The sequence below is a fragment of the Dipodomys merriami genome, unplaced genomic scaffold, assembly GCF_024711535.1.
Source record: "Dipodomys merriami isolate MVZ:Mamm:240054 unplaced genomic scaffold, mDipMer1.0.p SCAF_242, whole genome shotgun sequence".
Classification (NCBI taxonomy): domain Eukaryota; kingdom Metazoa; phylum Chordata; class Mammalia; order Rodentia; family Heteromyidae; genus Dipodomys; species Dipodomys merriami.
This window is the reverse complement of record NW_027203849.1, coordinates 1,184,261-1,201,612: the sequence shown is the minus strand read 5'-3', so window position 1 is coordinate 1,201,612 and position 17,352 is coordinate 1,184,261. Positions and strand designations below refer to the sequence as shown.

Here is a 17,352-nt window from a genome sequence, read left to right as displayed (position 1 = left end):
CTACAGTATTTACTACTAAATTATCTTGTGTAACAGTATCCTTTAGCAAATAACACTTTACGGTGGTATGTTTATAAAAACATAGAAATCAAGCTGGGAACTAGTGGCTCATTGTCTGGAATCCTAGCTATTCAGAAGGCTGATCTGAAGATAGTGGGTTCAAAGCCAGCCAGCCAGAAAAGTCTGTGAGACTCTTATCTCTAATTAACTACCAAAAGGCTGAAAGTGGAGTTGAGGCTCCACAACACCTAAGCCTTGAGTTCAAGCCCCAGGATCAGCATTAATTTTTTTTTTAATTACACAAATCTCTCAATATATTATGTTGTATAATTAAAGCAATAAGAGAAAAGGATTTCTAAAAATATTCTGAAATCTAATTGTCAATTATATATTAAACATATTAAAATGTCATATGCATGTATAAATTAATGCTCCTACTTACGTTTCTGTGTCTGATACCAATGATTCATTATTGCACACATCATTGAAGGTGTGAAGTTGATTCTAAGAATAGAAGGAAAAAAAAACTATCAACACTTTTCTCATTAATTTTTCTGTATATGTTTGCATATGACAAGAAATACTAACCTGCTTACTTCTATAGGTCAAAACAGACCAGATTAAAATTGTAACATAAAACGCATAAAATTAAACAGTTCTCACCAAGTGCAATGATCACAATAAAAAAACTAAAATTTATTCCACAAGTAATAATTATGCCTTATTACACTAAACACTACAAAAAAAAAACCTAAATAAGGGGGAGAGACAAAAAATCCAATGTAGGTAGAATTGTGTCATAAAAGACCAAGTTTCAGGAAAAGCTCCCTAGATAAAATCTAACATTTATCTGGCCAGTAAATCTAACATTTATCTGCCAATAGCTCACACTTACAATCTTAGCTACTCAGGAACTGAGATCTGAGGATTTAGGTTCAGAGCCAGCCAGGTCATACAAAACCAAGAGACTCTCATCTCCATTGAACAAGCAAAAAGCCACAAGTGGAGGCATGGCTAAAGTGGTAGAGTGCCAGCTGTGAACTGCTGAGTAAGAACACAGGACCTGAGTTCAAGCCCTACTAACAATAATAATAAAAAAAATCAACAATTTGAGTAATAGTAAGGATTTTCTTCTAATTCAGGTTTCACAAATATTTGCTATGAATACAGAGAAGACATACTATTTCCTAATAATTTCAAAGTATCATAGTTTAGGACACAACTAAGTTCTTTTAAATTATTTTTTGGAGGGGATTGCTTGAGCACTAAAACATGGAAAATGAAATCTTTATATTGTATGGATATATATATAAAATAGTATACATCTATATGCATGTGTTTATAAAATACAATATATGCCTATGTTCTTGTGGGTATATAAATATATATGCATATGTTTTTGTGGGTATATACATACATATATATGTATTTCTACCATAATTGAAATATATATGTACATAAACAGGTTAATAGATATATGTGTGTGTGTGTGTGCGCGCGCGCGCGCGCACACACGCACACCTGTAAGTGATGAAACTGTATTTCAAACACTTAAAATTTGGGTGATTATATTAAAAAAAATTATCTTGGGACTATATGAAGCTACTCATACCTGGAAAATAGGACTGCTCTGAATTAAGAAGCTTAACATACAGGTAACTATTTAAAACTTAGTAACAAATGTAAGGGTATTTAAAATTTAAAACTTAGTAACAAATGTAAGGGTATCTAAAATACCCTTACATTTGTTACTAAGTTTTAAATTTTAAAATTATTAGTATAATTTTATATTAGCCACATATTAAAATGATTAATTTTTTTAATATACCAGGTTAAATTATTATAAATAAAAAAGAAAAGGCCCAGCACTGATGACTCATGCCTATAATCCTAACAAAACAACTTGGTATTGGTACAAAATAGACCCAAAGATCAATGGAACAGATTAGAAGACCCAGAAATAAAATCATACACTTACAGTTATCTGATATATTTGATAAGGGAGCTAAAGACATACAATGAAAAAAAAAATCTTCAATAATTGGTGTTGGGAAAACTGGGCAACCCATATGCAGAAAACTAAAAATGGACCCCTGTTTGCAATCATGCACTATTATCAATTTAAAGTGGATCAAAGACTTCAAAGTCAGATCCAAAACTTTGAAACCACTGCAAGAGAGAAGAGGAGAAACGTTATTAACTTACAGGTGTAAGTAGTTGAACAGAGTCCCAGGGACACAACAGACAGGAGAGAGACTTGATAAATGGGATTACATCCAAAAGTTTCCACACATCTAAGGACAGTTACTAAACTAGAAAGACAGCCAACCAACTAGGGAAAAATTCCTACCAGCAAAGTATCAGATAAAGGCCTAATATCAAATAAACACAAGGGCCGGGCGCTGGTGGCTCACGCCTGTAATCCTAGCTACTCAGGAGGCTGAGATCTGAGGATCGCGGTTCAAAGCCAGCCCGGGCAGGAGAGACCGTGAGACTCCTATCTCCAATAAACCACCAGAAAACTGGAAGTGGTGCTGTAGCTCAAGTGGTAGAGCGCTCGCCTTGAGCTGAAGAGCTGAGGGACAGCGCCCAGGCCCAGAGTTCAAGCCCCACGACCGACAAAAAAAAAAAAAATAAATAAACACAAGGAACTCAAGAAAATAACCCTAAACCTAATAAATCAATCACTAAATGGGCAAAGTAGCTAAGGAAAGACTTCTCAGAAGAAGAGGTAAGAATTGCAAAGAAACACGTGAAGAAATGCTCATCATCCCTGTCCATAAAGGAAATGAAAATCAAAACAACTTTGAGATTTCATCTCATCCCAGTAAGACTGGCCAACACTGTGAGTTTGAACAACTAATGTTGGCTGGGATGTGGAGAAAAAAGGAACCCTACTGCATTATTGGTAGGAATGTAAACTAGTACCACCACTTTGGACAGCAGGCTGGAGGTTCCTAAAGAAAATAAACATAGCACAGCCAGGCGCCAGTGGCTCAAGCTTATAATCCTAGCCACTCAGGAGGCTGAGATTTCAAGATTGCTGTTCAAAGCCAGGAAAGTCAGGCAGCAAAGTCCATGAGACCAGAAAACCCGAAGTGGCACTGTGGCTCCAGTGGTAGAGCCCTACCCTTGAGCTGAAGAGCTGAGGGATAGCGCCCAGGCCCAGAGTTCAAGTCCCATGACCAAACAAAAAAAAAGACAGAAAAGAAACATAGACCTTCTCTACCAACCAGCAATATCACAACTGTACATCTACCCTGAACATAATAAACCATGATATGATAAAGACACTTGTACATCCATGTTCGCTGCCACACTATTCACAATAGCCAAAGATATGATACCCACTACAGATGAATGGATCCAAAAAATGTGGTACCTATATACAACGGAATTTTACACAGACATTATAAAGAATAAAATAATGTCATTTGCAGGGAAATGGATGTAACTAGAACAAATCATGTTTAAGTGAGGTAGGCCAACCTCAAGAGAGAGAAATGGCGCATTGTCTCTCTCATATGTAGAAATTAAGACCTCACTGGGATATGGTAAGTTATCCAGTATTCACTCACACAGTGAAACCAAAAGAGGATACTCTTACACAAAGATTCAATGCCTAAATGAATATGAATATAAAATAATATACATACTGAAACAAAGATATGGAAACAAGAGTTTTTTTTAAGTTTTGGTGCTTCTTTACCTTATATATGGTATTATTTATCTTATATACTTAAGTGTACATCTTCAGAAGGAATGGGGGGAGGGTACAGAACTCAAGGGAAAAGGGGTGGAAAAGTGTAGCAGTGGAGCTCACTGGACATAGATGAAAGGACTATACAATTCATAGGTGGACATGGGGGAGGGACTGGGAGAAAATGAGGGAGCAAAAGACAATGCATGAAAGGAAATGTACTCATTACCTGACTCAAGTTAATTTTAATACTTCAGTACATCAACTCTAAAATAACAATAAATTATTAATAATAAAAAATGAACACCAGGTATAGGAGTGTGATAGAAGGGGTGAAATTGACTGGAATAGTATAAACATGTGTGGAGATGTAACAATAAAATCCCTCTCTGTATAACTGATATAAGCCAAGAAAAAAGAAAAAAAGAGCCAGGCACTAGTGGCTCAAACTGTAATCCTAGCTACACTTTATCTCCAATTAAGCAGGAAGCGGAACTGTGGTTCAAACAGAACAACAGCATTAAGCAAAACAGAGACCTAGCTTTGAGCAAAACAGAGCCCAGGGATAGTACCTAGGCCCAGGGGAGGGATGAAGAGATGGAGAAGGGGAAGGGAGGAAGAGAGGGAGAGAGAGAAGGGAAGAAGGGAGGAAGAGGGGGGGAAGGGAGAAAGGGAGGAAGGAGGGAAGAGGGAGGAGAAGGGAGGACAGAGGAGGGAGGACAAAGAAATAAATATAACTTACTGTTATCTGACTCAATCCAGCCAACCTCATAGTCAAAGTAGGTGACATGAAGTACTTAAATGCAAGATCCAGGCTTTCTTTATCAAAGCATAATGTTGTATCCAACGGTTCTTTCACTGTGCTCCACATTAAATCAGCCATGTTACGTGCTGCACTCTGTCTTAACTCTTGATCAGAGAGCTTACATAAATACCTAAATAATTAAAAAATAGAAAATACACAAAAATTCACAAAACATTTAAACACCACCTACTAGTTTACCAACATTCCTTTACTTCATACCTCCATAATGTTATACAATAGAACTAGCATACTTAAACATAGTCCCAATTTACACTATTCCTTTCCTTTTGTTTTTAGGTCTGAGACCAGACTCAAACTTAATACTTGACACTTTCACTCACTGGCTGACATTCTACCAACTGAGTCACACCTCCACCCCTCTCTGCTCCCCCCCCCCCTTTAAACTATTTCTAAGTAATATTTAAAGGACTGTGACCTATGGCAGTCTTTTCTTTTTTTCCCTAAGAGTCTAACTTGAATGAGCAAGTATAAAGAAACCTCCAGTAGAGCTGTATTACAGTCTGTCATATATATAGTTCGTGTTAATTTTAGCAAACTTCATTATCACAGCACATTTCCTCCCCTTAACATAACCAAAAATTAGCAATGTATACATTATACATTTTTTTGAACTCTAAACCTACAAAAATCTGGGGTTAAGTTTATGTGTTTCTCTCAGGTCTTGACTCACAAGTCATTTCTCTGGCTTTATTTAATTGCTTTGTTATTCAACTTTTTGACATTAGTGTTCTTTGTTAGGGTCTATAATATGCTGCAAAATGGTCACCTATTCATTCACTATTATAACCAGAAGCCTATCAAATATTTTATTACTCTTTCCATCAAGAATTATCAATGCACTGGGCAATGGTGGCTCACACCTGTACTTGTAGCTTCTCAGGAGGCTGAGACCTGAGGACTGCAGTTTAAAACCAGCCCAAGTGAGAAGATCAGATCTTATCTCCAATTAACCACCAAAAAAACCAGAAGTGGCACTGTGGCTCAAGTGGTAGAGCCCTAGCCTTGAGCCCAGAATTCAAGTCCCAGGACCGACCAAAAAACAAAACAAAAAAATCAGTGCAGGCCAGGTGGCTCATGCCTGTAATACTCACTACTCAAGAGGCAGAGATCTAAGAATTGCTATTTAAAGCTAGCCAGGACAGAAAACTCCAATCAACTAACAAAAACTGGAAGTGGAGGTATGGTTCAAGGTAAGGAATGCCAGCCTAAGATTAAGGGACAGTGCCCAGGCACTTAGTTCAAACCCTAGTACTGGCACACAGATACACAGACACAAACTTAAATATTAAACTTAAACTCATATATGCATAAGAAATGCTGTTAACTAATATAATCTGTTAACTAATATAATCTGTGTTTTAAATTTAGTCATATTAAATAATTAGAATAAACATTATAATCTTACCTGATAACATAAGTTCTAAAAGGTATGATGTGCTGCATTACAGCAGGGATATGTAGCCATATTCTAATCTATAAAGAAACAAAGATGGCATTAATGTGTAATAACTATGGAAAACACCTTGTTCACTAAATCATTCAGTAAACTGCTTCTTCTAAAGCTATATACATTTTATTATCAAGTTTCAAAGTCATCTCCAATTATCCAACAACTGGAAGAGGCCAGGAACCAGTGGCTCACACCTGTAATCCCAGCTACTAAGGAGGCTGAGATCTGAGGATTGTAGTTCAAAGACAGCCCAGGAAAAAAAAGTCTATGAGACTCTTATTTCCAATAAATTACTCTGAGAAAGCTGGAAGTGGGGTTGTGACTCAAGTGGTAGAGCACTAGCCTTGAGCAAAAGAAGCTCAGGGACAGTGCTGCCCAAGCTCAGAATTCAAGTCCCAGAATGAGGGGTAGGGATGCTAGAAATATAGCTGTGGCTCAAGTAGTAGAGGGTTAACCTTGAGCAAAAGGGCTCAGGGAAAGCACCTAAGCCCTGAGTTCAAGACCCAGAATCAGCAGCAGCAAAAAAAAAAAAGGTAATGGCTACCCTATATCAACTTTACAAATTCACAAATTTAGCCAGGCACTGATCCGTGCACGCCTTATAATCCTAGCTACTCAGGAGGCGGAGATCTGATGATAACAGTTCAAAGCCATCCCAGGCAGGAAAAGTCCAGAAAACCCTTATCTCCATCCAATTAACCATCAGAAAACCAGAAGTGGCACTTAGGCTCAAAGTGGTGGAGCACTATCCTTGAGCAAAAGAGTTCAGAGATAGAGCCTAGGCCCCACGTTCAAGTCCCATGACCACCACCGACAACAACAAAAAGACAGAAAGAAAATTCACCAGGGCTGGAAATGCCGCTCAGTGGTAGAGTGCTTGCCTCACATGCATGAGGCCCTGAGTTCAATTTCTCAGCACCACATACACAGAAAAGACCAGAAGTGGCACTGTGGTTCAAGTGGTAGAATGCTAGCCTTGAGCAAAAGCAGCTCAGGGAACACCCAGGCCCTGAGTTCAAGCCCCAGGACAAAAGAAAAGAAAAAAGAAAATTCAAAACTTTTATTTAAATTCTCATTTTTGCAATCTTTAAAAAAAATGGTATATTCAATTTTTTCAAATCATGATCTTTAAAATTCTGTGTTTTCTAGATACAAAGTCCATATTAAAATGCTAGACATCACTCCCAAGATTAATTCCCAACAATACTTACATTAGACACAACTGTAATAAATGCATGTGCTATAAGAAATGGCAAAGTTTCAGGGGTTCCATATTCAAAGCAATCCTTCATGAGAGAAAGGCCATTTTTCCCACAGAACAAACAGACATACCGAAGCAAATGCAAAGGTACTTCTACATCCTAAAAATTAAAATATATCATTATCATAAAACTTACCAAGAACAACTTTCACTTACTAGCAAACACTAAAAAAAAAACTTATCAGACATTAAAAGACTCAAACATCATAGAAATAGAAAACATAAAATTTTACATAAACCTTAGAATGAAAAAAAAACACTTACATTCATATCACAGAATGCCCCTAATATGTTACTTTCTTGAGTTGATATATCCTAATTTCAAAAAAAGTAAATAAAATTAGGCCACAACTAGTAAATCACAATATAAGTCTAAAAACAATACAATGTTCTAAAATACTGATCTTAAAAAAATGTAAATAAACACATTTATCTGTAATTACTTTTCCTCAACAGTGATATTGCTAGTTAAAACTAATGTACATCAGCTCTAAGGTATACTTTAGGCAGTCTTCAAAGAAATTTTTCTATAGCATTAGCTACATTATTTTTGTTTTTGTCACGGTTTTTGTTTTACATTGCTTTACACATGCCAGACATTCTCTCATTGAACTCTTTAGTATCCAGCACTCAATTTTATTGTTTGTAGGTCATGGGCTTGAAGTCTGGTCCTGGGCACTGCCCCTGAGCTCTATGCTCAAGGCTAGTACTCGACCATTTCGAGACACAATTAGTTACACTTCTGGTTTTCAACTGAGATAAGAGTCTCATGGACTTCCCTGCCCAGCCTGACTATTATGAACCATGATCCTCAGATCCCAGCCTCATAAGTAACTAGTACTACAAGCCTGAGCCACTGGCACCCAGCTTCCAGCATTCAATTTTTGAGAATCTCATTATGTTAGTCAAGGCTGGCCTTGAACTCAGGATGCTACTTTCAGTTCCAGAAAAACAGGATTAATGCCAGGCACTACTATACCTGACTAATTTTTTTCTCTTAAATGAAAAACAATTGATCCTCTTTTGTAAAATCAGGTAAAACTGAAATATTAAGATTAGCTTAGGAAGCAGAGCTTTGGCGCAAGTGATACGAGCACTAGCCTTGCGCACAAAGACTCAGGGACAGCACCAGGGCCCTGAGTTCAAGCCCTACCATCAACAACAACAAAAAAATTAGCTTGGTGTTTGTTAGAGCGCTTGCCTAGCATTTTCTTGTTCTGGATTTTGATCCCCATCACAGCAATCAAGTCAAGCAATCAACCAAGCAATAAGTAAATCAGGTAATCGTTACAAAAATATAGCATGGTTAAGTAATTTTTGAAACTGTACACTGGAATTCTCTAGAAGAATACTTAAGAGTCCCACAACATGCTTTCCATACACAAGATTTAAACGAAAACCACATTCACACATTGATGATGAGTGTGTAACAGGTATGATGATTTTGGAAAAGCAAATCACATCTAATCAGTATTTAAATGCATACTGTCTCTTTTGGGTATTTTTCCTAAGTGCTAGATAATGATGTTCACTGAAATGATTTATAATCCACCTTAAAGTTAAAACATTTGCTATCCATCAATCTGATTCATGATTAAATTTTATGCAGCCATTTAAAAATGGAAATATTCTTAAAATTTGGTAACAGATGTGGTAACAATTGCACAACTCAAACCGACTAATAATAAATTAAGCTGGGCACTGGTGGCTCACACCTGTAATCCTAGCTACTCAGGAGGCTGAGATCTGAGGATCATGGGTCAAAGCCAGCTCGGGCAGGAAAATCTGTGAGACTCTTATCTCCAATTAACCACCAGAAAACCGGAAGTGGTGCTGTGGCTATAAAACTTTTATCTCCTGTTAACCACCAAAAAAGTTCAAGGACAATACCTAAGACCTGAGTTCAAGCCCCAGTACGAGCATGCACGTGCACACACAAATGCAAACACACATACACACACACACACACTTAATATAAACTGGCCTTGAACTCACAATCCTGGTGTCTTTACCTCCTAAATGCTGGGATTACATGTGCACACCAACACTAGGATTTGCTGCTTTTCTATCCAACTGATACTTTTTCTTTTGTAATGCAAGTCCAGTTTGTTTTAACCCCCAGCATCCTGAATGCTAGGCAAATAGTCTCTCACCCACCTTCATCCCAGCCCATATTCACCCATCTTTACTCTGACTCTCAGAGCTAGACTGTTTTCTTTTTGCCTTTTTCTGTCAAGTGAGTTTATTTCTGTCTTTAGTATCCAATTGTCTTTCCTTTTTTCCTTTCCTCCCTTCCCTTCTTTTTTCCCTTCCTTTTTTAGGTTTATTGAGACAGGTCTACATAGCCCAGATGGCAGTACTTGAGTTTAAAATCAAGTTCTCAAGCTTGTTAAGTGTCATCAAGTAGCTCTACCACTGCTGCTTCGAACCATACCTACAGCCCTGTTTGTCGCTGATTATACTTGAGATGGGGTCGTGGGCTTTTCTGCTTAAGCTGGTCTCAAATCTGGATCTTCCTGCCATAGCCTCCTCAGCACTACGATCTCAGGTATGAACCACCAACTATCCCCTGCTTGATGATGCCTCCAGATCCAATCCTCAGTAACCCTGAGACAGAATTCCTCCCTTCCTTTTGTTCTCACAGCCCTGTGTCCATTACGAACTACGGTAACACTACATTATTACTTATGTGTCTGCTTTGCACCAGGCTATGATCTCTTTCAGGCCAGGGGCTGGGTTTCCTTCATATTTGTGTCTGTGGCCTGGCAAGCAATCCAGACTCACTAAATATTTGCTAAAAGAATGAATAATGCCAGTGTCTCACATCTGTAATCCTAGTTACTCAGGAGGCTGAGATCTGAGGATTAAAATTCAAAACCAGTCTGGACAGGAAAGTCCATAGACTCTTATCTTCAATTAACCACCATAAACCCCAAGTGGCTCTGTGGCTCAAGTGGTAGAGTGATTGCCTTAAGCTGAAGAACTCAGGACAGTGCCCAGGCCCAGAGTTCAAGCCCCAGGACCAAAAAAAAGTAGTATATTGAGTAATTCTACAAAAAAAAAAATTCACCAAGAATAGATTCATGAAGCTGGGCACTGGTGGCTCATGCCTGTAATCCTAGCTACTCAGGAGGCTGAGATATGAGGATCGTAGTTCAAAGCCAGCCAGGGCAAGAAAGTCCGTGAAACATCTCCAATAAATCACCAGAAAACTGGAAGTGGCGCTGTGGCTCAAGTGGTAGAGCGCTAGCCTTGAGCTAAAGAGCTGAGGGACAGTGCCCAGGCCCAGAATTCAAGCCCCACGACGGACCAAAAAAAAAACAAAACAAAACAAAAAGAATAGATTCATGAACATAGGATTTTTAGTCTTTTTCTATATTATGTAAATAAAATATGAAATACATACTTTTAAGTCAGTGGTCTCAAATTAGCAGTAATAGAAGCATAAATGGAAATAGACTAAAAACCACTAATTTGTCAGACTTTAAAAGGAATTTTTGTCTTTGTTTTAAAGTCTTGCTATATTAAAAACTATGTTAAAGACTCATCTTCCTTTCTATGCCTCCATCAGAAAGAATGACATTGCCCCATTTGTTAGGAAATGGAAAGGCTTGGAAAAAAATTAAGTGAAGTACGCCAGGCCCAAAGAAACATAGGTCCTATGATTTCCCTTATTTGCAATATCTAGTATATGTCTGAGTCAAGCAGAAAAGGTCAGATAAGTTGATGTTAGGGAAATGAACCCTAAGATATATATTCAAATTTTTTTTTCTTTCATGCGATTGTTTCTAACACATTTATAAGATTATTTCTTTGTTGCTTTGTATGTCCCTCCCCCATGGTATAACCCCTGCTTTCACTGTATTTGATGTCAGTATAATTTGTGGAGGGGAAGGGAAAAAACAAATCGTTTAAATAGGGATACAGGTGGACCCATTGCATCAATGAGATGTACAAGTAGTTATGTCGAAAACGAACTTTACAACTTTGGTGTGAGATGGGGGGGGGGGGGGGGGCCGAGGAGAGGATGGGAAGGGATGGGAAGGAGGAGGCTACAATGCTTGATAAGAAATGTACTCATTATCTTGCCCATGTAATTGTAACCCCTCTATACAGTATTTTCACAATAATAAAAAAAAAAAGACTCATCTTCCTACTTCAGGCTCCTGAGTGCTGGGATTAGAGATATTGCACAGCCACAACTAGCCTTACAGAGATGAGTTTTCCAAAATTTTTAAAAAGGCATGAATTAGGTGCAAGTACTGACACATTCCTGTAATCTCAGCATTCAGGAAGCTGAGAGAGGAAGAGAATATATGTGAAGCTACCCTGGGCTAACATAGCAAGAGTCTCAAAAAAGATCTGTCTCAAGAAAGGAAAGAAAGGGAGGGAGGTTAATGAGGAGGTAGCAATAAAAAAAGTCAGTATGGTTTAGAACGATGTAAACAGTTTATATATACACAGAATATAATGGTTTCTCTCCTTTCTACATATTTTCTACATTGTTTAAGATAAGGTGTCCTTCAACCTGTAACTCAGCAACTTGACGAATAGCATGTGCCATGAAACCCAGTTTCTACAGTTCATGTACTCTTTTCCTTTCTAGCTAGGAAGAACTTAAAATCTATGGCAATATCTCATGTTACAGAATTACAAATATCTATTTAGAATAAAGAATATGAGAGTCCTCTCACCAATATTATTTATAACCAATCACTACTTTTTTGGGAGTGGGGCCCTGAAAAGTTTGTATTTATCTGGAAAAAAAATCTTCATGTTTAAATATATGGTTTAGCATTTGGCAACAATGAGGAAGTCGGCTTTCCTTTGGGTTACCCAATCTGTATTTGGGCCAAGGGACATTTTAGAATGGTTCTACTACTTCTCCTAATACCTCACTTGGGATTCTTCTCATAGACTTGATTCTTTCCTATAATAGCATGAGATTCTGTATACATTTCCACATATGTGTAGAGTTACAATGTTCTGTATTAACTAATCCTTACAATTTTTATCTTCTTTCATTAATAATACCAAACAGTGATGCACAATGTGCATGCAATATACTTCTGCACTGAACTCACTGGTACTATTAGAGATAGACAAGCTTCCAGTCATAGCTTCTTTCAAGAACCCAAAGGTAGGGCTGGGAAGGTGGCTCAGTGGTAGAGCACTTGCCTTGCATGCCTGAGGCCCTGGGTTCGATTCCTCAGCACCACATAAGCAAAAAGATAAAAGCCGGAAGTGGCACTGTGGCTCAAGTGGTAGCGCACTAGCCTTGAGCTGAAGAGCTGAGGGACAGCGCCCAGGCCCAGAGTTCAGGCCCCACGACTGGACCCAAAAAAAAAAAAATGAACCCAAAGGTATTACTGCCAATTGTAATTCTGGCAAAGCCTTCATCCAAACATCAGGTGAACTGGAGGAATGGCCTAAGTGGTACAGAACCAGCGTTGTGCAAAAAAGAGACAGCACCGAGAGCCTGAGTTCAAGCCCCACTCCTGGCACAAAAAGCAGGTAAAGGCTTTCCACATTGTATTCATCTGCCATCACCTTAATAGAGTCTATTCATATCAAAAACACGGAGTGGCACGAAGGCCAGCAGCAAACCAATACAACAGGCTGGAGCATAATTTTCAAGGCCAACTTTTCAAACCATATTTATGTAGTTCATGTGCATATGCTGTGCAGACTAGTATATCCCCCTCCCCTTTTTTTTTGTTGGTTATGAAGCTTGAACTCTGGGCCTAGGCACTGTCCCTGAGCTCTTCAGCTCAACGTTAGTGCTCTACCACCTGAGCCACTTCACCCACTTCTGGGTTTTTCTGTGTATGTGGTGCTGAGGAATCGAACCCAGGGCCTCATGCATACGAGGCAAGCACTCCACCACAGAGCCACCTTCCCAGCCCATAGTATATCCCCTTCTATATGAGCATACACAAAACAACAAATGATATCTATGCTAGTTTACAAACTCCCTTTCTGAATATGGCGATGTTGTATTTATTCTTGTCTCAGATAACAAATTGCTTCAAAACATAGCAGTCAATTTTTCAATCTAACTTCTAAATTTCATTTGGTATCTGTTTTCCCACATTGTATCTTTTAAAGTAGGCCTTATTACTAACAACATTAACAAAAGTTGTAAAACAAAGACCCAAATTAATCACAAAATCCTTTAAAATATCAACAATTTTTAGCAGAGCATGATGGTATATACCTTCAGACCCAGCAACTTTGGAGGCTGAGCCAGGAGGATCTCATGATATCACAAGTTAGAGAAAAGCAAACATAGTAAGCCTCTGCCTCTCTGTCTCTGTCTCTGACTCATATACACATATTGTGAACTTTGACATGGATGACAGGAGAGAGGAAGAAAGGAAAATGAAGAAGGGAGTCCAAGTTTCCTTCTAATTCAGTACTGGAAAAATACAGGGATTAATCCAATAGGAGAAAGAAGCAGTTCAGCAATTTTAAGACTTAGATTTTAAAACTCTTCAGAGTAACATGCTATGAATACTTGCCCAAGAATTTTAAACTCTTTAAAGATTAAAGTCACTCTTCCTTAAAATGAGGGCACTGACTAGGTTTTAAAGTCTCAGCTATTAAAACACCAACCCATGAGTTTTCAATGTTTTCCTTCTATTCAAGATTTCCCTATGTGATACTTCTTAAAAGTACACTGACAAGCCAGGTGCTAGTGGATCACCCATATAATCTTAGCTACTCAGGAGGCTAAGGTCTCAAGACTGCACCTCAATGCCATACAGGGCAGGAAAGTCTGTAAGACTTTTATCTCGAATTAACCACCAGAAAACCACAAGTGGAGCAGTAGCTCAGGTGGCAGAGAGTTAGCCTTGAGCAAAAGAGCTCAGGAACAATGCTCAAGCCCTGAATTCAAGCTCCACCACCAACCAAAGAGAAAGTACTCTGAAAAAAGTAAGTCACCAGGTGCTGGTGGCTCACAACTATAAACTTAGCTACTCAAGAGGGTAGGATCTGATGACTGAGATTCAAAGCAGGTTCAGGAAGGAAAATCTGTGAAACTCTCACCTCCAATTAATCACCAAAAAAGATCAAAGTGAAGCTGCAGTTCAAGAGGTAGAGCACTAGCCTTGAGCAGCTTAGAGATAGTGCCCAGGCCTTGAGTTTAAACCCCAAGGACTGGCAGAAAAAAAAAAGAAAAAAAAACTACACCTTGTGAAACCACTGCTCTCAACAAAGCAATCAATCACACAAATGACATTGTCTAGAATGACATTGTCTAAAATTTTTTTTGGGGGGGGGGAGGGGTCTGGTCGTGGGCCTGACCTCTGGGCCTGGGCACTGTCCCTTAGCTCTTTAGCTCAAGGTTAGCACTCTGCCACAGGGCCACTTCCGGGTTTTTTTCTTTTTGCTTATGTGGTGCTGAGGGGCCTCAGGGCCTCGTGCATGCAAGACAAGCGCTCTACCACTGAGCCACCTTCCCAGCCCCAAATGAAATACTCTTTACCTGACTTATGTAACTGTAACTCCTCTGTATATCACATTTATAATAATTTTTAAAAACCAAACTGTTTTCTTTTTATATTGCTGGTCCTGTGGCTTGAACTCTGGGCCTGGAAGCTGTCCCTAGGCTCCTTTTTACTCAAAGCTAACACTCTAGCCCTTAAACCACAGTGCCATTTCTGGCTTTTTCAGTAATTGGAGAGAAAAGTCTCATGGACTTTCCTTCCTGGTCTGGCTTCAACCTACGATCCTCAGATCTCAGCCTCCTAAGTAGCTAGGATTACAGATGTGAGCCAGCTTAAACTTCTTTTTCAGTATAACTATGACTACATTTACAGACATCACTTTTGGACATTTTAGAAACAAAATTGCAGTATAGTACTAATTACAATTCTATTATTAAGGATTTTTTTTAATGCTCATCCTGAGGCTTGAACTGATCAGGGCCTAGACACTGTCATGAAATTTTCTGGTAATCAGAGACCAGAATTTGACAGACTTTCCTGCCCTGGTTAGTTCTGAGCCTCAATCTCAGCCTTGTGAGTAACTAGAATAACAAGTGTAAGTCACCAGTGCCCGACTCATTAGCAATTTTGGGAGGGGGGGGGAGGGAGGTGCGCAGGCACGTGTACTGATCCTAAGGCTTGAACTCAGGGCCTGGACATTGTCCCTGAGCTTTCTTTTGTTCAAGGATAGCTCTCTAACACTTGAGCCACAGCACCACTTCTGGCTTTTTAGTTGGAAATTAGAGTCTCACAGACTTTCCTGCCCAGGCTAGCTTTGAAAAAGAATTCTCATATCTCACCTCTGAGCTACTGCCATACAGCTTTTGGAACAAGTTTGTTTTTTTTTTTAAAAGTCAGTCGTGGGCCTGAACTCTGGGCCTGGGCGCTGTCCCTCAGCTCTTCAGCTCAGGCTAGTGCTCTACCACTTGAGCCACAGAACAACTTCCGGCTTTTTCTGCTTATGTGGTGCTGAGGAATTGAACCCAGGGCCCCATGCATGCAAGGCAAGCACTCTACCACTGATCCTCTTTGCCAGCCCTGGAACAAATTTTTAACTGGAGAAAAATTATTTCTACGTGAATGTAATATATAGAGATTCCTAACCAGATTATTTCTAGCATATTCTAGTAACAAATGAAGATATTAAAGTATGTTCTTTTTTCTTTTTTTGTTGTTGTTGGTAATGGGGCCTGAACTCTGAGCCTGGGCACTGGCCCTCAGCTCTTCAGCTCAAGGCTAGTGCTTTACCACTTGAGTCATAGCACCAATTCTGGCCTTTTCTGCTTTGTGGTGCTGAAGAATCAAACCCAGGGCCTCATGCATGCAAGGCAAGCACTCTACCACTGAGCCACCTTCCCAGCCTCTTAAAGTATGTTCTTAAGATTTGTTTTTATGGGTTAGATGATAGATCTTCATTGTTGAAAAAAGATTCTTTTTTAAAATGGTTAACAACTTTTGGGAGGATTTAAAATCAGAGCCTTGTTCTTCTTGGGCAAGTATAATACTGCTTTTTCACACTGGTTATATTTGAGATAGCATCTCACTTCCTACTCAGGTTCATGCTTGCACTGCAGTCCACCTATTTATACTTCCTACATATCAGGGACAACATGCATGTGCCACAGTTGCCTATTAGTTAAAAAGAGGACTCATTTCTTGTTTTTGCACAGGCTGGACTCAAACCTTGATCTTCCCTGTCTCAGTCTCCCAAAAAGCTAGCATTACAGATGTGAGCCACTGGCACCTGGTTTGTAACATATTTTTAATAAGCTTCTACCAGCAAAGTTAACAGACTAAGAATTCTAGAAGAGCACAATTTACCCAGGCACCAGCAACTCTTGCCTGTAATCCAAGCCACTCAGGAAGCTACTCAGAAGGCTGAGAATTGAGGATTGAGGTGCAAAGCCAGCCCAAGCAGTTCGTGAGACTCTTATCGCAAATTAACTACAAAAGAGAAAAAAAAGAAAAGACTGGGTGCTGGTGGCTCACGCCTGTAATCCTCGCTACTCAGGAGGCTGACATCTGAGGATTGCAGGCTGGAAGCCAGCCTGGGCAGAAAAGTCTGTGAAACTCATATCTCCAATAAACTACTCAGAAAAATCCAGAAAGTAGAGCTATGGCTCAAGTGGTAGAATGCTAGCCTTGAGCAAAAGAAGATCAGAGACAGCACCCAGGCTCTGCGTTCAAACCCTAGGACATGGAGGGGAGCCAAAAGTAGAGCTGTGGTTAGAGTAGAAAATGCAGGCCCTGAGCAAAAAAGCTCGGGTACAGCATCCAAGCCCTGACAAGTACAAAAGAGGTAAGGGAAAGGAGAAAGAGGGCAAGCATGCACAATCTGGTTTAAAATACTGCTAAGAGAACTCTCTAAAGGACAAAATATCTATTTCCTGGGCCATTTTGTAGTTAGCCTAAATTCAATGTGAAAATATTACAAAAAAGAAATTACTGGATGCCAGGTACCACTGGCTCACGCCTATAATCCTAGCTACTCAGGAAGCTGAGATCTGAGAGCTGTGGTTCAAAGCCAGCCCAGGCAGGAACATCCATGAGACTCTTTTCTCCAATTAACCACCAGAAAATTGGAAGTGGCGCTGTGGTTCAAGTGGTAGAGTGCTAGCCTTGAGC

At 39.3% G+C, this 17,352-nt stretch overlaps 1 protein-coding gene across 4 annotated transcripts in view; it reads right to left on the bottom strand.

Annotated features, from left to right (window-relative positions):
- LOC138835945 (ubiquitin carboxyl-terminal hydrolase 34) overlaps positions 1 to 17,352 on the bottom strand; it is a 205,512-nt gene that overhangs the window by 162,396 nt on the left and 25,764 nt on the right. For all 4 annotated transcript variants that reach the window (XM_070034520.1, XM_070034518.1, XM_070034519.1 and 1 more), the window contains 5 exons: positions 7,502 to 7,552; positions 7,188 to 7,337; positions 5,932 to 5,999; positions 4,443 to 4,635; positions 443 to 504 (listed from right to left, as the gene is read on the bottom strand). In XM_070034520.1, the coding sequence (XP_069890621.1) occupies positions 443 to 504; positions 4,443 to 4,635; positions 5,932 to 5,999; positions 7,188 to 7,337; positions 7,502 to 7,552 (524 nt within the window). The remainder of the gene's footprint in view (positions 1 to 442; positions 505 to 4,442; positions 4,636 to 5,931; positions 6,000 to 7,187; positions 7,338 to 7,501; positions 7,553 to 17,352) is intronic.